We start from the raw sequence: 24,804 nt of genomic DNA, 5'->3' as shown, positions 1-24,804 counted from the left end.
GCAAGAATACTGGAGTGGGTTGCTGTTCCTTCTCCAGGGGATCTTCCCGACCCAGGCATCGAATGTGGGTCTCCTGCATTGCAGGCAGATTCTTTACCATCTGAGCCAGCAGGGAAGCCCTAATAAAAGCAGAAGTGAAGAATAATGTTTAAGTAGCTTGTGGAATTCACTTAGATCAGTAGAGGAAAATATTTTCTGTGGAATATGTTTCCTTAGGTATTACTTTAAACAAGTCTATATCTAAAGTTTAGTCTTTCCAGTGTTTAAATAGTGGCTTTCTGTGACTTTTGTTGATTTGAAAAATGAGTTTGAAATTTATTATTGTAAATGGGAATCTCTTGTTTGAAATATTTTTGATATTTTTCCACTCTAAAATGGAAGATCTTCTTTGGACACAAGCTGACCAGTGAGTGTGCGGAAGGCAGCTGTTTTTCTTACGAATTTCACTGACTATGTTAAATACCATCAAGTGCAGAGATCATCAGTGAGCAGATTGAGTTTTTAATGTGTGTATATAACTTTCTGGGCACAACTCAGATTAAGACACAGACCCTTTCCAGCGACTCAGGAGTCCCTCATGCCACCTGCCTGTCACTACTGCCCTCCTTGTACCTCTAAGTAACCACTATTCTGACTTCTATCACCAGAGATTAGTGTTTTCTATTCTTGAACTTAAAAAAAACAGGGTGTGTGTTGCGGGGTGGTCAGAGATAATCCAGTCTATTCTTTTGTGTCTGGCTTCTTTCTCTCAACAGTGTGGCTATGAGATTCTTTCATGTTATTGTATGTAGCAGTGATTTGTTCTTAATTTTGCTGTATACTATTTTTAGTGTCCTACTCTTTGCAACCCCATGGAAAGGTATCTCTGTCCAGACAAGAATACTAGAATGGGTTGCTATTCCCTTCTCCAGGGGATCTTCCTGACCCAAAGATCGAACCTGAATCTCCTGCATTGCAGGCAGATTCTTTACCATCTGAGCCACTGGGGAGGCCTTTCCATTATACAACTGATTAACATTTTTGTTGATTCCGCTTTTTGAATATTGTGGATAAAGCTGCTCTGGTGCTCTTGTATGTGTTTCTTGGTGGATAGATGCTGCACCCGTTTCTCTGGGATGTAGACCTAGAAGTGGATTTGCTGTGTCGAAGTGAACGTGTACGTTTAAAACTTCAGTAGATATTGCCAATCAGTTTTCTGAAGTGGCTTTACCAGTATGTACTCCCACCAGCAATTTATGAAAGTTTTACATGCTGCACATTCTCACTAGCTCTTGGTATTGTCAGTCTTTCTAATTTTAACCATTCCTGTGTGTTTGGGTTGGTATCTTATTGTGGCTTTAAAGATGCTTTTATTTTGCAATAATTTTTAACTTTCAGAAAATTTTGTACTAATAGAAGGAACTCCTGTTACTCATTACTCAGATTTACCAGTGAAGGAGATTTTACTTTTTCTTTATCATTCTCTCAATTTTTTCTGTGTGTGCAGGTTTTTTTCTGAACCATTTATCAGTAGGAGAATTTATGCCCTCCTTCCATAAAAAATTCTATACATATTTCCTGGGAACAAGCACATTATCTTTTATAACCGTAGCACTGTAATCAAAACCAGCACCTTTAAATTTGATACAAATAATAATCCAGTCCATTTTCTGATTTCATCATTTATCTGTTAGTCTTCCTTATAGGTTTCTTTAAAGTTTCCCTTTTTTAATGTTGTGTTTTGATGAAGGAAATCCAAATCAAATTTTAAGTGGTTTACTCTATTCTCAATGCTTTTTGTATCCTTGTTTATTCTAAGGCCGTGAAAATATTCTGTTATGTTTTCTGCTAGAAGATTGCTATTATCTTTAGATTTATAATCCTTTTGAAATTTTTGGTATATGGTTTGACACAGGGGTCAAGACTTTTCTGAATTGAAAAAATTTAAAAAATATAATTGAAAAAAAAAATGTAATTGATTTAGCACCATTTCTTGAACGGACTGACTTCCCAGGTAGCTCAGTGGTAAAGAATTCACCTGCCAATGCAGGAGATTCAGGAGACGTGGATTCAGTTCCTGGGTCAGGAAGGTCCCCTGGAGGAGGAAAGGGCAACTCACTGAAGTATGCTTGCTTGGAGAATCCCATGGACAGAGGAGCCTGGTGGGCTACAGTCAGTGAGGTCACAAAGAGTTGGACATGACTGAGCACGCATGAACTCAACACTCCTGAAAGGACCATTCTTTGCCCACCAAATATGAGTACGTAATTTTGACCATTTCTATGTTTTTGCTTTTATTTTTAGTCTATTTTCAAATTGATTTTTAAAACCTCTGAATTTTGAAAAAATTATAGACTCATGGGAAATTGCAGACTATTAGAGTCCTGGGTGCATTTCCCTCAATTTCTCCCAGAGGTGACATATAAATTATAGTACCATATCAAAACCAGGAAATAGATATTTACAGTGATTAAAAATTTTTTTTTTATAGTTTGTCTTTTCCAGTTTTATTTAGATTTAGTTGACCTACTACATTGATCTTTAACACCATGAATTATGGTCATTTTACCTATTTTGAACTTTATGTTGATGGATTCATAGTATATGAACTCAATCAGATTTTCATCTACAGATGCAATGATTAATCTTGAGACTAAGTCCCATTTTTTTTTTTTTTTCAGTTTGCCATATTTGAATATTCTTCACCTTGGCCTGGGGGATTATTTGCAGCTAGATAGAGTACATTGATCACACGGTTTTCTCTTATGCCTTTGCTTTTAATCTACTTTTCTTTCCTTTTTAAAAATTCATTTAAGTAGATTTATTATTGCATTTATTTATTTATGACCAACAAAGACGTGGTCTTTGTTGCTATGCGGACTTTTTTCTAGTTGCGTCAGGCGGGGTTACTCTAGCTGCAGTGCAGCTAGTGAAGTTGCGGCCCTGGGGCTCTAGAGAGCAGGCTCAGGATCAGGGATTGAACCTGTGTCTCCTGCATTGGCAGATGGATTCTTTACCACTGAGCCACCAGGGAAGCCCTGTCTTCTTTCTTTATGTATATGTTTCTGGTTTAAAAAGTACTGGTCATCTTGATGTGAACTGTCAGAAGTGATAACCGAATTAACAAATGATTGTTTTAAAAGGCTGATACTTTTTAAAATAAGAAATTAATTTAAATGAATGTTAATACATAACACATCAAAGTATGCAAATACAAGTTATATATATTTGTGACTCATTCTTGCCATTATTGGCATTTTGGACCAGGTGACTCTTTATTATGGGGGGCTGTTCTGTACATTGTAGCATACATAGTCACATCTGTGGCTTCTGTCTACTAAATGCCCAAACCAACTCCCTTAATTATGACAATTAAAAATGTCTCCAGTCATTGCCAAATATCCTCTGGTTGAGAACCACAACTCCAGAGAAAATTTTGGTTGAAACTACTGGCTTAGATACATATAATTTGATGGGAAAAGTTGTTGAGTGTAGTTAAGCATACCAAAGATTTATTGTACATGTATACGTGTACACACGCACACACACTATAGTGAGAATAATGGAATTGAAATATCTGTATTTTTAAATATTAAAATTAAGTGCTATCCATTATAAGCCTGTTCTTTCCCTTAATATTCATTCAGGTTGATCGGTAGTAATAACTGTGTTCTCATTTTTTTTTCAGATGAGAAGGGTGAGATAATAGAAAATAATAGGTTTCTGGGGACTTTCTTATTGGCTGTACCAGGTGGCATGTGGGATCTGGTTCCCTGACAGGGACCAAACCTGTGCCCCACACAGTAGAAGCATGGTGTCTCAACAACCAGACCACCAGAGAATTCCCCTCTGGGGGCTTTAAAAGGGAACTGAAGTAGTATTTCTATCTTCTAAATTTTGTTCATAATCTATTTAATGTTTGAATTTTGAACATAGGCCCGAAGGAATGAAGTTAAGAGTTTCTGATTTCATAATTTTTGATTCAGTTTTCCTGTGTGTTTCAGTATTTTCTGGAAATCTTGATTTTACATTAGCAGTTGGGAGAATTCTTTGTAAGTGTCTCTAGAACTATGATCAGGTTTTCATGGTCTATATATCTGGTGCCAGGTACATTGTCTGGTAGGATACGTGTGTGTATTTACATATATATTTACATATGTATGTGCACACACACACATATATATGCACATGTATATATGAGTATATATGGTAATAAATATGTTTCAAGATTTCAGCCTTTTGCTGGATATTCTAAGTGTGCTAGGGAGTCAGTATCAGAAAGATTCCAAGTCAATTTTATAATCTTTTGCTGTTTGCTTTCATTCTATTTCCATTCCCAGTCTATCCCCTTTTCCTAAAATCTCTTAAAAAAATTAATTAGCAGAACCCTTGTTTTTCCCTTCAGCCACACTGGGACTTTAGGTTTATGCCACATATTAGGATGTATAATGTAGCTAAGGGCTGAGCCCTGCCTCGAGGAGATCGCATTTTACTTGTGCGCTATGTCACTACATAATTGCAGTCTGTGTCAGAGCTTCCCAAATGGGAGTGATTTTGCCCCCAAGGAAACATTTGTCTATGTTTGCAGACATTTTTTATTGTCATCATTAGGAGTTGCTACTGGCATCTAGTGAGTAAAAGCCAGAAATGCTGTACATCGTACCGTGTACTAGACAGCCTCCCATAACAAAAATTGTTGCGTCCAAAATGTTGGCAGTACTGAGTCTATGAGATTCATGTCACAATGGGGGTTTGAGCAGAGTGCAGTAGAACCCTGAGCAGTGTTGGGGTGCTTTGGGGAATTTTGACGCTTGTGCTGCACAGTGAAATTTCATAATACAAATAGTAACAACTATTAAAAATCAGAATGTACTACACACATTATTTTAGGCACATTACCCTTTATTGTCTTATTATCTTATCAATTTGACTAGTTACTATTATTCCCAGTTTACAGAGGAAAAAATTGAAGTTCGTATTTAACCAGCTCAGCTTCTTTGATAGATAACTTAAGGAAAAAAAAAAGTATTTTTCAGAGCAGTTTAGGTTCACAGCAAAATTGAGCTGAACGTAGAGTTCCCACCACATCCTCTTGCCCCCACAAACACATAGCCTCCCCATTAATCAGCATTGCACATCAGAGTGGTGCCATGTTTGAACTGATGAACCTGTGCCGACCCCACATTATCATTCAGAGTCCATGGTTTACATTAGATTTGCTTTCAGTGTTGCACATGCTGCAGGTTTTGACAGATGTGTAATGACACGTCCCCACCATTACAGTATCACACAGAGAGTCTCACTGCCCTAAGTGCGCTCTGCCTGGGCCCTGATCGAAAAATCTTGTGTGCTCCCTCCTCTGGCGACCACTGGTCTTTTTACTGTCCATGTAGTTTTGCCTTTTCCAGAATGTCCTGTACTTGAAATCATGCAGTATGCAGCCATTTCAGGTCAGCTTCCTTCACTTAGTGACATGCATTTGCGTCTGCCTCACATCTTGCCATGGCTGATAGCACATTTATTTCTAGTGCTGGGTGATACCCCTCTGTCTGGAGGCACCACAGTGTCTCTATGACATATACCTTTAAAAATTAAGACATATACCTGTAAAGATTACCACAAAATGTACAGATGTCAAGTCTATAGTTTGATGACTGTATGTTTTATGTATGTTTATGTAAGTGTGTATATATGTGTATACACATGCAAATAAATGGAACTACCATTGAGAACAAAATGTAGAACATTTTTCTTACTCAGAAGGTTCCCCAGACAGTATTAACCCCAAGGTAATCACTATTCTAACTGTAGATTAGCTTTGTCTCATTGAACTTTGTATACGTAGAGGCACACAGCATGTGCTGTTATACTTTGTGTCTATCTTTTGTGCTGTGTCTTTTTAAAAATTCATCCGTGTTGTTACATTTTGTAGTAGTTTGTATTTTTTATTTTTTTCATGACTGTGTTTCATTCTGTGGATTGAATATGCTGCAGTTTGTTTAGCTGTTCTTTTGATGGGCATTTGTGTTTCTGGCTTTTGGCTATAGTGAATAAAGCTCCTATGAACATCATTGTAGATCTGTGAATAATACTCTGTTTTTGAGTATCTACCTAGGAGTAGAATTGCTGGGTCATAGGTTAGGCATGTATTTAACTTTATTAGAAATTTCCTGGAGTTTTCCAAAGAGCCTGTACCGTTATACACTTAACATCTGCAATATCTAAGAATTCTAGTAGCTCCATTTCCTGCACCTTTTGGCACTGTAAGTCATTTTTTATCATCCGGTCAATCTTACAAGTTTGTATGATACCTATTTTACAGAAGAAAAACCTTAGCCTTCCTTCTCTTTGATATAATCAGTTTCTCTTTGGTTAGATATCTACTGCAAAACTATCTTCAATCCACAGATTATATCAGTGTAGGTTTACAATGCCAATAAAATATGACAAGCTCAGTCTTTTAAAAGTGGAAAAAGGCTATAAGCCAAAATTGGCTTATCTGTAGCATCGTTTTCTCTTGTTCCTTTTCAATTGGACATGTACTCAGCGTGAAATAAAATAACGAGTTAAGGGGAATCCAGTTTGTGTGTCTGAGTGATTATGAAGTGTTTATGACAGCTCCTAGGCTGACACGCTCTGTAATGGTGTTACATTGACTTCTGAACACCTTCTAGTCTGCCTCCAGGCGTGTGTGTCTGTGTAGTCTGAGTGGTTTTACATTAACATCTACCCGGGGTAAGATCTTTTGACTACAGAAGTGTTACTTGCAAATGGAAGATACCATTAGGGCCGCTTCAAAGCTCCGTGATGATATTTGGACTGGTGGTGCTGAAGTAATGGCTGGGGTTTTGAAGTGTAATGTCTAAATCTGCGTTGCATAACTGGAGGAACGTGTGAGTTTAAACTGCTTTTCTTTGATCTTCCTTTCAAAAATCAGGATAAAGGGGAAAGGTTAAAGTTTCCTTAAGATACTCCTCTCTCTGTGTGTAAAAAAAATTTGGAAGTATGAAAATATGATTACAAGTTCCGTTCATTATTTATGTTCTGTGGTTTTCATATTGTTCTTGAAGCTCACTTCCTTCTTGCCTCAAGTTTTGTATTTTGAATTTAGTGTTAAGACCAAAATACAGACTTGGTTGCTGTCTGCTTTATGTGGTTAGTGAATATCTGTTCTATAAGTTGTTAGTCCTCACAAATATGCATTTTAGGTGGTTTTTGTGGTTTGCATTTTTTTCTTGATGGCATGCAGAGTAGGTTACAAAGATACTGACACTGACATTAACTGAATCATTTGTGGTTAGCTAGGCAAAAAGTAAAACAAAAAACTTGTCCCCTATTTCCTCCTACTTTTAGGAGCTTTCAAAAGAACTACTTTTTTTTTTTTTTTACCATTAGGATTACTTTGCTCAAAGTGTGCTATCTTAAGTTTTTGAAATTGTTGGAGAAGAGTTGTAGCGCATAAAATGACTGCCTGGCAGTGTCTTGTTCGAGGGAAGAAAAAAAAACAACTCGAGTTTAAAAACTGTTTTTGAATACAGTGTTAACAGGAGATTCTGATGCCTCTTTGATCTGGACGTGTTTTCTTTTGTTTCCTTATGTCTAAAATGAAAGCATATCATCAGTTTGGGGAGAGCTTGCTTTGTAGTTGTGATTGGCACTCATGTAGCTGGGTGCTAGCCTCCTGTTGCTTAGGAACCGAATATGTTAGTGTAAGGTGACTCTTCCATCTCCTACCCTTGTCTCTTGTTTTATGTTTTTATTTTTACCCTTTTTCTTTAACTAAATAAATTTTGTGTGTGTATGTATTTACCTTTCCTCCTTGATTAAAAAAAAATTATTGTTGTTACTCTGTAAGTTAAAAAGGCTATTGGGAATTCCCTGGCTGTCCAGTGGGTAGGACTGTGTGCATCTATTGCAGGGGGCATGAGTTTGATTCCTGATCCCTCAAGGGCCATGGCTTGACCGAAAAAAAGAAAACACACAATAACAACGCAAAAACTGTCATGAACCAATCTTCATTTTAAAGAACTTCGCAAGTTCAGTTGTGCTGTATGTATGTGAGAGAACTAGCAAAGTGATAACTTACATGCTTGTTTATTTAAGTAGACCAAGTGAGGGCCTTTTGTTGCCTGAGGAACTGAATTCTTTAGTGTAAGACCTTAACGCCTCTTCATTCCTCCTTTCTCTCTATATTTTTACCTTTCACCTTTGCAAGACCCAGAGGATTGTTAATGGCAACTGGAGACCTAGTTCCCATCAGCTGGCTAAGGGCCATGCTGAAGACCTTTCTGTATATTTTTACTTTTTTACCTTTTCTCTCTCTCTTTTTTTTTTTTTGGGTGAGGGGCTGGGAGGGTATCAGAGAAGTTTAAAATTTATTTGTGGGATCTTCACATTTTCCATATATATTTAAATACACATTAATAGACAATTTTCAAAGCAGTTTTAGGTTTACATAAAAGTTGAGGAGAAAATACAGAGAATTCCCCTGTATCCCTCAAACATAATCGCCTCCCTGCCCTGGTTTCCCCTGTTAACATCTCGTATTAATGATGGCAATGCCTGGCTTACAAGATCTTAGTTCCCTGACCAGGGATTGATCCTGGACCCACAGCAGTGAAAGTGTGAAGTCCTAATCACTGACCACCAGGGAATTCCCGAGGTACTTATTTTTAAATTAGTGAACCAACATTAACACTTTATTAACTTAAGTCCATAGTTTACGTTTTTCTCCTTAGTGAAAAAATTCTGTTTGGTATTACTTTTAACTGTAAGACTGATGAAGCAATGTTTACTTATTAAGAACTTCATTTCAGTTGTGTCTATATGGCTGCTGCCTGTGAGACAGTTAGAAAAGATTGATGTCTCCATTTGTTTATTTAAGTGGGCTGTTTTTACATCATTCTTGGTAGGAAAACCTGTTGCAGGTAAAAACTTTACATAAACACAGAAAGGTTGGAATGAGTGTGGGATGTTTGCCAGGTGGAGTGGCCCTTGATCCGGGGCCAGGAGTGTGAAGACCAGTGTGATGAAACGTGCTGCCCAGAGGAGGTGCTGCTTGTCTCTTAGGCATTGGTCCTTCTCTTGAGAGCTGGAAAGCTTAGGAAGTGTTACACCAGTGGGTTCAAGAATGAGTTGTACCCAAATGTGTTTCATGATATGGTATTATAACACATTTCCAGATATTAAATATTAACAACATGTTTTGAAAACCAGGGGGCAAAGGCAAATTATGCCAGGTACTGTTGAGATTGAATGATGAGGCCAGTATAGACCTAGTCAGTTATTTATCAGTTCAGTCATCCAACCAGTATCTTTCTTTTTTAAAAAAATATTTATTTATGGGTGTGTAGGGTCTTAGTTGCGGAGAAGACGATGGCACCCTACTCCAGTACTCTTGCCTGGAAAATCCCCTGGACGGAGGAGCCTGGTGGGCTGCGGTCCATGGGGTCGCACAGAGTCAGACACGACTGAGCGACTTCACTTTCACTTTTCACTTCCATGCATTGGAGAAGGAAATGGCAACCCACTCCAGTACTCTTGCCTGGAGAATTCCAGGGACAGGGGAGCCTGGTGGGCTGCCGTCTATGGGGTCGCACAGAGTCGGACACGACTGAAGCGACTTAGCAGCAGCAGCAGCAGCAGCAGCAGGGTCTTAGTTGTGGTGTGCAGGTAAGTGTGTGGGCTCTATAGTTGTGGCTCGTGGGCTGTCTAGTTGTCAGATGAGGGTTCAGTTGCCCCTTGGCATGTGGAGTCTTAGTTCCTCGACCAGGGATCAAACTCCTGCCTCCCCTCCATTGGAAGGTAGATTTTTAACCACTGGACCACCAGGGAAGTTCTGAAAGGCATCTTCTTGATTTAACTCTCTCTGTGTGCCAACTATGTATTTTACATAATTTGTTAGTTCACTTAGTTCAATTGCTCAGTAGTGTCCGACTCTTTGCAACCTGGAGTGCTTCATGGACTGCAGCACGCCAGGCCTCCCTGTCCATTACCAATTCCCAGAGTTTACTCAAACTCATGTCCATTGAGTTGGTGATGGCATCCAACCATCTCATCCTCTGTTGTCCCCTTCTCTTCCCACCTTTAATCTTTCCCAGCATCAGGGTCTTTTCAAATGAGTCAGTTCTTTGCATCCATCAAGTGGCCAAAGTATTGGAGTCTCAGCTTCAATATTTTATTGATAAATAAAACATTTTATTAATAACTATGAAATTTAGTACCATTACTTTGTTACATAGATATGTTATTACCCTTATTTTAAAGCCAAACTCAGATTTAGCCCACTTAAATAGTTTATAAACACAAATCCAGTTTATTTTCTACTGTAATAAACTGTTGGAATCCTTGATGTTGTTGATGTGATATTTGTAATTGATGGTCTCTTGTACTGTACTCACTTGGCATTGTTACCATAGGCCATGATTTCAGAATAAGAATAAAACTTCTGGGGTCGTACCTATTGGGGGCTTTTGAAAGTGCAAGTATTAGTTGCTCAGTTGTGTCTGACTCTTTGTGACCCCATGGACTGTAGCCCACCAGGCTCCCCTGTCCATGGAATTCTCCAGGCAAGAATACTGGAGTGGGTTGCCATTTCCTTCTCCAAGGTGCTTTTAACTCTTTTAGATTTTCTAGCTGGAACCAGAGGCAATGTTTGGAGAATTCAGGTGTGAAAGATATTTTTGACTGGAAGTCAGGATGTGCTTGAGATAAACATGAGGAATTCTATTTCTGATGTCTTTTATGTCTGATGCCTTGGTCTTTTATATTTCCAGTCTAAAATTGCCCTACTATATATGTTATAGCCATTTTGAAAAATAGGTAAATTAATGCCTCTATTTAAGTTTTTTAGAGATTGAAACTTGCTAAAGTGTTTATCAAAGAAAAAGACTACAGACATTATCTTTTGTGTTTGAACTGCTTGAGTTATAGGGGGAAGATACAGTAATTTTTTATGTTTCCTATCTTTAATAGGGACTGTATTTGCTTTACTAGAGAAGGAAATGGCAACCCACTCCAGTGTTCTTGCCTGGAGAATCCCAGGATGGGGGAGCCTGGTGGGCTGCCATCTACGGGGTCACACACAGTCGGACACGACTGAAGCGACTTAGCAGCAGCAGCAGCGGTATTTGCTTTGAGTGTTTGTGTGATTTTTTATAAGTCAACATTTTTCCATTTCATGGGCTATCACTTTGTTATAACCCAATCATTTTACCTTATATGGGGAGGAGAGCTGCTTATTACTGGATTTAGAATTAAGATATGAATTCAGTCATGGACCAAAAGCTCTAGTTTTTCCAGAGCTGCTAAAAAGAATCTCATTCATATTTTGTGCTGATTAGCATACAGAACGCTGGGAATGAAGGGTCCTTCAGGACAGAACTCTTACGTCATGCACCCTGGTAGAGGACAACTATACTAAAGGTTGTTTATTTATTTAGGTTGAGGCAGCATTGCTTTGCCAGAGAAGACTGATTTATGCCTTTCACTCACTGCTGCTAAACAGGACTAAATCCATAGTTTTTAGAATCAAGCAGCTGTATTGGGCCAGAGACTTTATCAGGCCATTCATGAAAGAGTATAACTGAATTCCGATAAGCACATGAAAAGGTGTTCAAGCACCTTCTTGGAAGAAAATGCAAATTAAAATCCCACTGAACATCCACCAGAGTGATACCAAGTGTTGGAAGTGGAACAGGTAGAGAACTCTCTTACACTGGTAAGTTGTTCAGTTACTGTTTCATTAAAAATCTCCAAAAATGTGCCCATATTCCTAGTACAAAAGCAGTTTCAGTAGTCTGTACTCAAATAAACATGTCCCCTGAATGCCATGTGTAAGAATATTCATAGCAGTATTCCTTATGATGTTACCATTTTAAAAATGGTAAAATCATGACACTTATACAACTGTAAAATGGACATGTGTCACAGATTTTATTTAACTGGTTAATGAGGTGTTAGGCAAGTTATTGCTGGTTCAAAGGAGAATCTGAAGAACGGTATAAGCAGTTAAGAATGCTGAAATGAACCTGTTAAGAAATGTGAACCCAGCTCATATCCTGTTGGGACAAAACTGTACTGCTTGGGATCTTTTTTTGGGGGGGGGAGGGGGATCTTTTTTACCAGTGGAATTCAGTTGCATCTCTGCTAGACAAAGTTGATTTGCATTTCTGTGGGCAAACGTCAATTGCTTTACTATCAGTTTTCTACAACTGAAAGTATTGTAAGATAGCTCGGTCAAGAACAAAGGTGCAGGTTCTTACAGAATCAAATAGCCCCGAAGGATCTACTGTACAGTTCTTGATAATCCACTGAAAGAACACACAGTAACCTTTTTCTCCTTTGAAAGTTTGTGCCGTTTTTCCTGATATTTTATGAGCCCCAACTAGAAACAACAGACTTCCATCAGCCAGTGGTAGAATGGACAAACTGTAGTATTTTTATGCAATGGAAATCTGTGTGGCAACAGAAATAATCATATGCAACAATACAAATGAATTTCACAGGCATGTGATGTTGTAAAAGCCATTCACGAAAGAGTACATACTGTGTGTTTTCATTATAAACTTGAACAAGTAAAACTTACATGTCAGAAAAATCAAGATAGTGGTTATTGTAGTAACCCAAGGATGAAAAGAGCAGATAAAACCAGGGAGGGTCTTAGAATGCAGGAATGGAAGAACCAGACCCTTATTGTCTTTCCCTCCCCCATGTTGTAACTACTAACAGATTTCAGGTCTTCCTGAGCAGTATAACCTATCTCCCCTCCTATTCCATCAGTTCAGTTCAGTTGCTCAGTTGTGTCTGACTCTTTGCAACCCTGTGGACTACAGCATGCCAGGCGTCCCTTCCATTGCCAACTCCCGGAGTTTACTCAAACCCATGTCCATGGAGTCGGTTATGACATCCAGCCATCTCATCCTCTGTTTCCCCTTCTCCTCCTGCCTTCAATCTTTTCCAGCATCAGAGTCTTTTTTCAGATGAGTCAGTTCTTTGCATCAGGTGGCCAGAGTATTGGAGTTTCAGCTTCAGCATCAGTCCTTCCAGTGATATTCAGGACTGATTTCCTTTAGGATGGACTGGTTTGATCTTGCTGTCCAAGGGACTCTCAAGAGTCTTCTCCAACACCACAGTTCAAAAGCGTCAATTCTTTGGCGCTCAGATTTCGTTATGGTCCAACTTTCACACCCATACATGACTACTAGAGAACCCATAGCCTTGACTAGACGGACCTTTGTTGGCAAAGTAATGTCTCTGCTTTTTAATATGTTCTCTAGGTTCATCATAATTTTTCTTCCCAGGAGCAAGCGTCTGTTAATTTCATGGCTGCAGTCACCATCTGCAGTGATTTTGGAGCCCAACAAATAAAGTCTGACACTGTTTCTACTGTTTCCCCATCTATTTCCATGAAGTGATGGGGACCGGATGCCATGATCTTAGTCTTCTGAATCCTGAGTTTTAAGCCAACTTTTTCACTCTCCTCTTATTTTCATCAAGAGGCTGTTCTTCTTCGCGTTCTGCCATAATGGGTAGGGAGAAGGTATTTGCCTTACTCTTCCCCCACCCAGTATATGTGCTTCATCCCATCAGCAAATGCCCCGTTAGACCCCTGTCCCACTCCTTGTTCCTTGGGTATAGAAGTGGACTACGGACCCCTGTCCAGGGTTGGTTCTCCCCTGAGCTGGCCTGCTGTTCTAACAGCATCTCCTACTCTGATAAACTTCATTTCCTTCTCATTCTGTCTCATGTCTGGAAATTCTTTTCCAACCTGCACCCAGACCACGAGAGTTACGGTTGTTGTTGCCTTTGGTTCGTGACTGGGAATGGGTGTGGAGGGACCTTCTGGATGTCCGTAATGTTCTGTTTCTTAATGTCTGTGCTGGTAACAGATATGTATTAACATTGCAAATTCATTAAGCTGTACATACACCTAAGATTTCTGTATTACTTCTGTGTCTGTTATCTTTCAATAAAGTTTGCTAAGAAGAATCAATGGCAGACCAAAGTTCTCCACTTGCAGTGTCTCAAAGAGAAGTTGGGGGTGTAAATATGTTCTGTCCTGATTCTGTGTCACTGTAGAGTGTTATTATTGTCCTTTGTGTTTGATTGACTTTTCTATTTTGTAGTCAGATGTCTTTGAAAAGTCATCAGGATTTCAGAGGCAGGTTTGGTTCTGAGGGTTAGATGACCTTCATGTGCTTTTAGGATTCTCTGAAAGCACTTACAAAGCTCTCCCACTACTTTCACAGCCTTTTCTGTGTGTGTGTGATTGTCTTCGGCTGTTATAATTTCCTCTTGCCTTCGACTGAGTTGTGAGATTCTAAACTTGTCCTCCCCTCCACCGCTTTTTGGTTTGGTATGTAATTTGCATATTTTCACCATGCGAAAGCTATTTTCTATGGTTGGAAAAGATTTTTTTCCAACAGTGTGAACAAATCATTCTTTGTTCTCCTTATTGTGCCTCCAAACTGGTACGTCCGGTTTATGCTCCAAACAACAAAAGTCTGTCATCAGAAATTAAAATGCCAGTAAGAACAAAGGCAGAGACCATGAGGAGCTATTGGGGAGGTTTCCTTCCTATTTGCTCCTCTCCCCAAGTTACTGCAGTTGCCAGCAAGTTGGAACTTTGCTTGGTACATGCCTTGCTGGTAGTTCTACCCTTCTATTTATTATTAGTGTTGGTTTAAAAGTGAACTTAGAGCCCCTGGTGATTCTTCCCAGGATCAGTTAAAATCCTCATCTCCGAGGATTTTATTCTTTGCTATTTTCAATGAGGTTTTTTTTTTTTTAAAGAAACCTAAAAATCACTTTGAAAGGCTTAAAAAAATCAATTTGACACTCATTTGAGAGCAATATTGCCAGTGAACATGTTGTATGAAATGATTAGAGGTAATTGAAAACGGCAGCCAAAGTGGAGCCTGTAAGACCATATCCATTTTCTCTGTGTCCTCCCTAAAATATGCACATCTTATCTGTATCCACATTATTAGCACTTTTTCTATTCTGAAATTATATTCCAGTGTAGAATTTGCGTATATTATTTGAATGGTTCTCTCCTCCAAGTGTCATGCTTGACATTCGTGACTCAGGAAACTTTAGAATTCTGCTTCTAACAATTTTGATTTTAACATGTTCATAAATTTCTATCACTGTTTTGTGAATAGTGATAGTGCTTTCCCCACTTCCTTCTCTGATGTTTTAATGAAAGATTCTAGGACCTTAACTTAGGGGTAAGAAGGATGGGGTAATGAATATGGGGATGTATTTTTGTAATCAGTCCTAATGTTTTTTCTTAACCTGTTGCTGTACATTTAAAGAGGGATTTAGAGTAAAAGCTTAGAATAGAATAACGCATTTTGGTTTGTTTTAAAAGCTGTTATGTTCAAAAGCATGGTATGTTCAGATTTCAAAATGTTTTTGTTTATCAAAGTAAGCTCTTGGGTATTAAATCCAGTGATAACAAACGTTTATCATATTGTGAATGTGGCAAGACAGGTTTGTTATATTCTTTATTCTTCATTATAATTTAGTATAGCAGCTCAGGTAAATATGTTTAGACTTTTTTTTAAACTTTTTTTTTAAACTTTATTTGATAGAACCAAAAACTAAATGCCAGACTTGTGGCATATGGAAATAATATTTCAGAGCAGTGGATTTTGTGTTAAGAATACTATGATTCGTTATAGGTATAATGAACCTTATTTGTGAGAAGTGGTTTTCATTACTCTGAATTATAACTTCAGTGCAATATTTACAGTATTGTTTTACAGTTTATTTTTCATTTCATTCTTGGTGGAAATAGTATGTATATTGAAGAATATTATTTATCCATTGTCAAACGGCAATTTATTTTCGAAAAGTAAATGGCTTGGCAGCTTTGGAGATAGCCAGTAATGTACCTATAATGTAATTGGACTGTATTAGTGATATACCTTTCTGTTAAAGTGTTCTTAAAATCGAAGAGGTGATGGTAATTTTTAGATTTCAGGGAATGTGTGATTATTTGATGGGGTGGGAGATTGGACAAAATGACCTTTTAAGGATTTTTCTAAATTTAAAATTCTGTTCTAGAAGAAGAAAATGTAGATTTAAAAGCTGTAGTTATCTAATGGCCTTCGTAGTTCATTTAGAAATTTAATGTTTACAGAGGAATTTGTAGAGAGGTAAACTCTGGGAGTTGGTGATGGACAGGGAGGCCTGGCGTGCTGCGATTCATGGGGTCGCAAAGAGTCGGACACGACTGAGCGGACTGAACTGAACTGAACTGAAACTTAGTTTGCTATCCTGAGTTTGTAGCTTTTGTGTGTTTAATTGGTGGTAGGTGGTGCTGTTGTTGCATAGTTAGTGGGAAAAGCCTAGCATTCCTCATAGCTTCTGCTTCCCAAGTGCTTATAGAGGGATTTGCCACTGTGGGCAATGAATACATTTTAATTATTTGTGTATTATAAATGAATATGATGGCTCTTTGGGCATTAGGATAATTTAACATTTATAAGAGACAAAATTATTTACAATTTGCAGCACTTCAATTCAGGTAGAAGAGAAGCTGAAGATCTAAAAAAAGTGTTGATCTAAAAGGCAGCGCTGCAGATTTATTGTTTAATATTGGAAGACTGATAGACCTTTTGTAATATATAAAGTGTTGATATTTTAAATTCCTTGTTTGGCAGGCCTGTTTTTAAAGAAATAACCATCGGCGTGTTTACTTTATGGAATGTTTACCATTTTTACATCTGTTGTAAGTTTTTGGGTTTATAGAATGAGTTTTATAGTATTTGCCATTTTCTTGATCTGATATAACGTATTCCATCAAACACTTGACAATTAAGAAAACCACTTACAGTACTCTGCAAAGACTTTCTTAACTAATTATGATTTAATCTGTGCAATATTTCAGTTAGCAGCAGATTGTCCTTTTGAACTAGTAATTTTGAAAAGCAATTGTTTTCACACTTGACACATATATTAGTCTACCTCTTTTACTTTTGGATTAATAGACTATTATACCCTTTATATTTGAGGAACAAATTTGATAATGACTTAAAATGAACAGAGATTCATATAGTGTTTGATCTTAGTGTATAATAAAAATGAAATTTAAAGATGCATACATTTTTAATGAATAGAATATTGAAACTAAAAGCATTTTGAGTTTGTTTAGCATCTTTATTGTCTCAGCTTATGAATGCAAAGAATATAGGCTTAGAGAAGGTAGAGGAAATGTTGGTCAAAAAGTCTAAAGGTTCAGTTTTATAAGTTGAGTAAGTCAGGAGACCTAATGTTTAGGCATGATGACGGTAATTAGTTATATTGTATTGAATACTGAAAAAATAGATTTCTTGGCCTTCCTTGGTGATCCAGTGGTTAAGACTCTGTGCTTCCACTGCAGGGGGATGTGAGTTCGATCCCTGGTCAGGGAACTGAGATCCTGCATGTCATGCGACATGGCCATAAAAGAAAGAAAAGAAAACTAGATAACTAGATTTCAGGTGCTTTTATCACATACAGAAGGTTACTCTGAGAAGGTGAAATATATATATATACAAATATATGTATGTCAAATCTTCATGTTGTACACCTAAATGTATACAGTATTTACTAAAATGTATTTAGAGAAGAAAATAAGTAATAAACGTTTATACAGGTTAAATGATTTACTCAAGGAGGTTAACAGCTAGGGTTGGAGAACTGTAACTGGCACCCAGGTCATTCACCCTCCACCTCAGTGTTCTTTGCAACATGTTTTGCTTTTTCTCATATGTAGCACATCTGTGAAAGTTACTATAGCATTTAAGTTCTGCTTTTGAGAATGTTAAGAATATTTATTTTCATACATAGAAAGCTGGATACTAATAAAAATCCTAGCTGCTTTGTTCTAAAATGGAAGGCAGTCATGTAGGAACTGAACAAACTTTAACAAACTTGTAGTTTATTAAAGATAAAAATTATAGGCTTCCAAAACAGACCTTTTATTTTCCTATTCATAAGAAATGCATGCTCTTAACATTTTCTAAAAATATTTATGATACTTTAACATATCAATATGCCTAATGTGTATGGTCACTGTTAGTATCTGTGTATGTGTGTATATTACATTTGAGACCAAAAATCATGGTAAAAATTTAGGAGATCATGTTTTTGTATAATAATGTTCTGACCTGTGTTTTCATTTCCTGTATTTTTTCTGTCTCCTCCTGCAGATCAGTGGGGAAGCACAGGAGCTTTTTTCTGTTCGACATGGCCCAATTCGAGCGGCTAGAATCTTGCCTGCTCCACAGTTTGGTGAGTGTAGCCCTTAAGAAGAAACAAATCATTCAGAAAGAGGTTTCTCTTTTATTGGTCTTGGACAACAGACAGCAAGAATGATAACTAAAGCCTGTTTTCCTCCAAGTTTCTATACCCCTTCCCCTCCTCCCTCTAAGATAAAGTCTTAAGTTCTGTCAGTTGAGATGGAAATAGGTAATCTTAACCAATTCAATATGGCCATTCACTTTCTGCTGTGGTTTTGATTTATCTTCCTCCTCTTTGATCTCCATTTAGTCTCTGACTGCTGGCTCTTCCTTGAAGGCCTCTTCTCTTGGTTTTCGTGGCCGCACTCATCCTAGGTCCCTCCCTCGCTGACTGTGCTGCTTTTGTTACATTGCTCCTTTAGCTTTCTGCTGTGGGTATTCCCCAAGTCTCTGATGTTCTCAGTGTCTTTGCTCTTAGTTTTACTTACTGCCTTGGAGAGCTTGGTTTTCACCATTATCTGGATTGTAGACGAGTCTCTTGTCTGTATTTATTGCGATGGCAGAGGTACAACTTTGGACTTTTGGCCTTGAATCTCTGCTTTAATAATGAAAACTTCTTAATGTTGTATGTAAATAGGCATTTTTTATAAAAAAAAATCAGATATATGGTTAAATTATATCAGTTGTTCAGAAGCCTAAATAACTCCCAACTCTAATGATCTAAGCTTTCTACAGACTGTATTTTCTCTTTAATTTGCTAGTGTTCACTCAGTAATGTTTTTGCATGTGCATTAAAAACAATCATTTTAATACCATTTGCATACTTATAAAAGGAAATATTAAAATATTTAAATTCTGCTATATTTTTAAAGTTTGTACAGAAGCTGGAAATCTTCCTCACACTTTTTACAATTACTTCTCTAAATTAGTGAGAATGATGTTAATTTAAACTTACTATTGTGTGCCTAAGTATTATTAGAGATTAATTCAATTATTAAATTTGCTTAATTGAAATGGTAACGGCAGAAGTAATAAGTCAACAATATCCTGCAGTCATGTGGAGGTTTTCCCTTGTTACTGAAGAATGTGGCATTGTACAGTTATCAGCTCTGTCTCTGCTTCACACACACACTGTTTTCTGTTGTATTTGTGTTTTGGTGAAAGTTTTGACAAAGAAGATTGTTTTTGGAATAGCCAGCTTTCTCTTTGGATGATTGGAATTAAGAACCTTATTACTAAAGGAGTCTGCTTGTCTGCTGTGTCTTCATTTCTTTTGTATGTAATTCACAGGGGCAGATTTTTCTTCTTTCATTTCATTTATGAAGTTCTTCTCTTTATATCAACCAGTTACTATTTATTAAAAAATTTTTTTGGTTGCACGGTGTGGCTTGTGGGATCTAGTTCCATGATCAGGGATAGTATCCAGGCCTCCTTCAGTTGCAGCATGGCGTCCTAACCACTTGGCCACCAGGGAATTCCCCTATTTATGCCAATTATTAATGTTCAACTTTTCTCAAATTTTTTACTTTGGGCAGAAATACTTCATGGGAGAGCATAAAACTTTAGAAGTTAATATTGCTATTAGGATTTGAGTTTGTTTAATTTACTTTGTCTAATTAAAAGAAAAATTTCTCCATCCACTATAATATACCTTTTTAATATTTTAATTTTAATATTTAAGATGTAATTTCACAAAGCTAAATGTCTGACTTACACAAAATGCATGTGTTGATTTTATTATTTAATTTTTTAGATTTGTTTTCATTAAAGCTATACATGCAACTGATCAGATAAATTTTGTAATGGAAAATAGACTGCCTAATTCCTCTCTTTTGCCCATTTTGCTTCTGCACGCATTTTGGTGGAATAAGTCTTTACTAGTTTCTGGAAGAAGGATGTGTGGTGGATCTTGTTTGTCTGAAGATGTCTTTATTCTTTCTTAATTAATTCGTCATTGTTAATTTGGCTGGATAAGAAATACTTGTAAGTAATGTTACTTCAGAAATTTGAAGGTATTAATATAGTGTTATGGTTGAAGAATCTTAAGTCATTTTGATACCTTTTTCTTTGTAAATGGCTTGTTTATTTCTCTGGGATCTAGTAGAATGTTGGTTTTATTCTCAGTGTTCTGAAATTTTGCAGTGTTTTTTGTTGGTTCATATATTATTCTGGACCTCTTCAGTGTAGAAATGCAAGTAGTATAGTTTTGAGAAAGTTCCTTAAACTACTTTTTTGATGATTTCCTTTCCTAAATTTTCCATGTTCTCTCTGGACTTGTATTTGACTGTTACACCCCCAGGATGATCAATTAAACAATAATTTCATCCCTGTTCTCTTTGGGATAGTGTCTGAATGTGGCTTGTTAACTCTTCTTGAGTAATTCTTTGCTGTTACCTTTTTTTCTTAACTTTACCTTCTCATACCCAACACATCCCTCCCTCCCCTTCCTCTTTTTTCCTCTCTCCTTCTTTCCCTCCCCTTGCTTCTACCTCTCTCTCCCTTCCTTTGTCTTTCTTTTCTTTTTTCTCCCTCTGTCCTTTCTCCCTCTTTCCCTTTCTCTTTCTTGATGTAATTTGCATGTAAGTATTATCAAACAGAACCCAGTGATACATAGAAAGAATTATATGTCAGGACCAAGTAAAAGATATTCCAGGTATACAAGGTTGGTTAACATTTGAGAATCAATCAGTGTAATTCGCCATATTAGTAGAAAGAAGAAGAAACACAAATAATCATTTCAATAGAAATGGAAAAAACCTTTAGCAAAATTTAATACCTATTTATGATTTTAAAAACTTTGAGCAAATTAGGAATAGAAAGAAACATCAGTATGCTAAAGAAAGTCTATAAAAAATCTACTGTTAATATTATAATCAATAATGATATATTAAATATTTCCTTTTGAATTTGGGATGGATTTACCATTGAACTTCTCTTTACTGTTGAACTCAAGTCCTTGCCATTACAATAAGATAAGAAAAAGAAAAGATGTAAATATTAGAATGAAAGTTATAAAATCATCTTTCTTCATAGATAATTTGAATGTGTATGTAGAAAATAAAAAGAAATCTCCAAATGGTTAGAATTAAGAAATCAATAAGAACTGTTGCACAGCAGAATCGTTAGGTCTTTGGTGAACTGATTCCCTTACAGTGTGTTTTTCCAGCATTATCTTTGGCCATCACCAGTGTTCCCTATCTCCACCTTCCTCTCCGCAGCAACACTCCTTTGTGATAGTTTTATTGAGCTTCCATTTCCTAGGATGATCCCTCTTCTTTCTGTCAGGTCTCTCATTTTCTACTTCCTCTTCTAGAACACACATGTCCTAACTCCTCTTGAGTTAGGACGTTATTCAGCTTCTTTTGAGTTAGGACGTTATTCAGCGTCAGTAGTATGTGTTCCCCTAGGATTTACTGTTTTGTTTATTTTATTTGCTCATTGCCTCTTACTTGTAGGTTTGTAGGCTGTTTTCAAATCTTTAGTACCTAACAGAGTACTTGATACAAGGTGTTAATATATATTTGAATGTTCCTACATGATATAATCTTTTGAAAGTTATTATCTAGAAGAAAAGCAAGTGCCCTTTCTGTAGGTGTTCCTGTACAAGGTCTGTTTCCTAACAAAAGTGAAAAACTTAAAGATTTGGATGTACTTTTACCCCACAAAGGTCATTATTATATTTAATTGGCATTTACTCATATCAGCACAGTTTGTGCTTCCCTATTTTTTCATGGTCACTAATAATAATTGATTACTTTCTTAATGAACCTACACCTGCTTTAGAATTTTTATCAGTGCACTCTTCCAGGAAGCTCTGACCAATCAATTGGTATTTTCATGTCAAATAAAAGCTGTTATTTATTATCTTTCAAATCCGTCCTTTTTAGAAATTAATATCGAGTCAGTTCTTACTACTCTCAATGACTCCAGTGGTTTTAAGTAAATCAGTACCTGACTTGTGAAATAAAGTATAGCAATATATGTAATTTAATGTGTAAGTTAAAAATTTTAGATAGCTATGGATATTGTGCTAATAATGATTATTTCCAAGGAGTGGTATCAGAGGCCACATTTGTCTTAAATGTTTTAAATTTTTTAATTTAAAGACCATACAATTAATTCTAACCACTTAAAATATTCATTATAAGAATCAAGGAATGCTGAAATGTAGAAAGTGAAAATTCATGTGATTCTATGTTATTAGTGATAAACCTAGTTGCCTCTTTACTTTACTTCTTTAATTTCCTCACTCAGATACTGAGTGTGTATTGACAGCTTACAGTATGCATTTCCTGTTTTTTTTTTTCACCCTTGAGCTATTCATACATTCTTGAAACTAACTTGTATTATATACAGTACTTGATTCAAGTTCTTTACATGTACTATATGTATTTGCTTTTGGATGTTTGTGTATGTAGAACAGTTTATATTGTGAACATCTTTCCATTTCAGAAGTTCTTTCAGCATTGCCAAAAATTATGTTATTTCATTGTATGAACATTTATATTAATTTTAAACCTTTGCCCCGTAATGTGTTACATTGTTATATACTTGTGTGTGTATATATATATATATATATATATATATATATATATATATCTTTTGAAAGTTTTAAAAGTATACAAGTTTATATATAAGTATATAAAGTTTAAAAGTATACAAGGAATTATTTTTAGGATAACTCCTAGAAGGATAATTACTAGGTAAAAGAATGTATTCATGTAAAAATTTGACAGATACTATAAAATTGCTTCTCAAAGAAAGTATGCTGTCATTTATATGTGTGAATTCCCTTTTCCCAGTTCTGTGCTTTATTGGTTCTTATGCCTATGTGGTGGGGGAAAATCCTATTTTTGGCAAATTTTTCTTTTGAATGCTAGGGAGGGTGGATAGTCATCATATTTTTGCTGTTTATTCTAATAATACCATGCTTGTTTGTACTACTGATTTCAACTCTTTACCAGATTATTAGTGATATATTATTATGTATATGTGTCTGTAGATGTCCTGTATTGTTGTTCAGTCACTAAGTTGTGTCTGACTCTTTGCCACCCCGTGAATTGCAGCACACCAGACTTCCCTGAGTTTCACTATCTCCAAGAGTTTGCTCAGACTCATGTCCACTGAGTTGATGATGCCATCTAGCCATCTCACCCTCTGTCACCCTCTTCTCTTCTTGTCCTCAGTCTTTCCCAGCATCAGGGTCTTTCCAGTGAGTCGGCTCTTGGCATCACACGGTCAAAATATTGGAGCTTCAGCTTCATTATCAGTCACTTCTGTCACTCAGTCATGTCCAGCTCTTTGCGACCCCACGGACTGTAGCACGCCAGGCTTCCTTGTTCATCACCAACTCCCGGAACTTGCTCAAACTCATGTCCATCGAGTCAGTGATGCCATCCAGCCATCTCATCCTCTGTTGTCCCCTTCTCCTCTTGCCTTCAGTCTTTCCCAGTGAGTCCGTTCTTTGCATCAGGTGGCCAAAGTATTGGAGCTTCAGCTTCAGCATCAGTCCTTCCAATGAATATTGAGGACTGATTTCCTTTAGGATGGACTGGTTTGATCTCCTTGAAGTCCAAGGGACTCTCAAGAGTCTTCTCCAACACCACAGTTCAAAAGCATTAATTCTTTGCTGCCGAGCCTTCTTTATGGTCCAGCTCTCACATCTGTACATGACTACTGGAAAAACTGTAGATTCGAGTATGCAGACCTTTGTCGGCAAAGTGATGTCTCTGCTTTTTAATATGGTGTCTAGTTTTGTCATAACTTTTCTTCCAAGGTGCAAGCATCTTTTAATTCCATGGCTGCAGTCACTGTCCACAATGGTATTGGAGCCCAAGAAAATAAAATCTCTCATGGTTTCCATTGTTTCCCCATCTATTTGCCATGAAGTAATGGGAGCAGATGCCGTGATCTTTGTTTTAGAATGTTGAGTTTTAAGCCAGCTTTTTCACTCTCCTCTTTCACCTCATCAAGAAGCTCTTTAGTTCCTCTTCACTTTCTGCTGTTAGAGTGGTATCATCTGCATATCTATGATTGTTGATATTTTTCCTGGCAGTCTTGATTCCACCTTGTGCTTCATCCAGCCTGCCATTTCTCATGACGTACTCTGCACATAAGTTAAGTAAGCAGGGTGATAGTATACAGCCTTGATTTCCTCCTTTCCCAATTTTGAACCTGTTGTTCCATGTCCAGTTCTAACTGTTGCTTCTTGACCTGCATACAGGTTTCTCAGGAGACAGGTAAGTTGGTCTGTAAGAATTTTCCACAGTTTGTCGTGATCCGCACAGTCAAAGGCTTTAGCATAGTCAGTGAAGCAAAAGTAGATGTTTTTTTTTGGGCATTCTCGTGCTTTTTCTGTGATGCAGTGGATGTTGGCAATTTGATTTCTGGGCCCTGTCCCTTTTCTAAATCCAGCTTGTACACCTGGAAGTTCTTGGTTCATGTACTGTTGACTCCTAGCTTGAAGAATTTCAAGGACTGTATAGGACATCCTATATAGTTTGCAAGTTATCCTGTTACTTGTGATGTTTATCAGTTTTTTATGTGTCTTTAGTTTCATACAAAGAAAATCTTTGCATATCTTTACCATATCTAA

General features: G+C 37.0%; 1 protein-coding gene across 8 annotated transcripts in view; it reads left to right on the top strand.

Annotated features, from left to right (window-relative positions):
- Positions 1-24,804, top strand: part of BCAS3 (BCAS3 microtubule associated cell migration factor) — a 586,221-nt gene that overhangs the window by 43,000 nt on the left and 518,417 nt on the right. For all 8 annotated transcript variants that reach the window (XM_052658881.1, XM_052658882.1, XM_052658879.1 and 5 more), the window contains exon 6: positions 18,180-18,261. In XM_052658881.1, the coding sequence (XP_052514841.1) occupies positions 18,180-18,261 (82 nt within the window). The remainder of the gene's footprint in view (positions 1-18,179; positions 18,262-24,804) is intronic.

This window comes from Budorcas taxicolor, chromosome 19 (assembly GCF_023091745.1).
Source record: "Budorcas taxicolor isolate Tak-1 chromosome 19, Takin1.1, whole genome shotgun sequence".
In the NCBI taxonomy this organism is placed as follows: Eukaryota; Metazoa; Chordata; class Mammalia; order Artiodactyla; family Bovidae; genus Budorcas; species Budorcas taxicolor.
The sequence above is the reverse complement of the archived record's forward strand: the minus strand, read 5'-3'. Positions and strand labels throughout refer to the sequence as shown.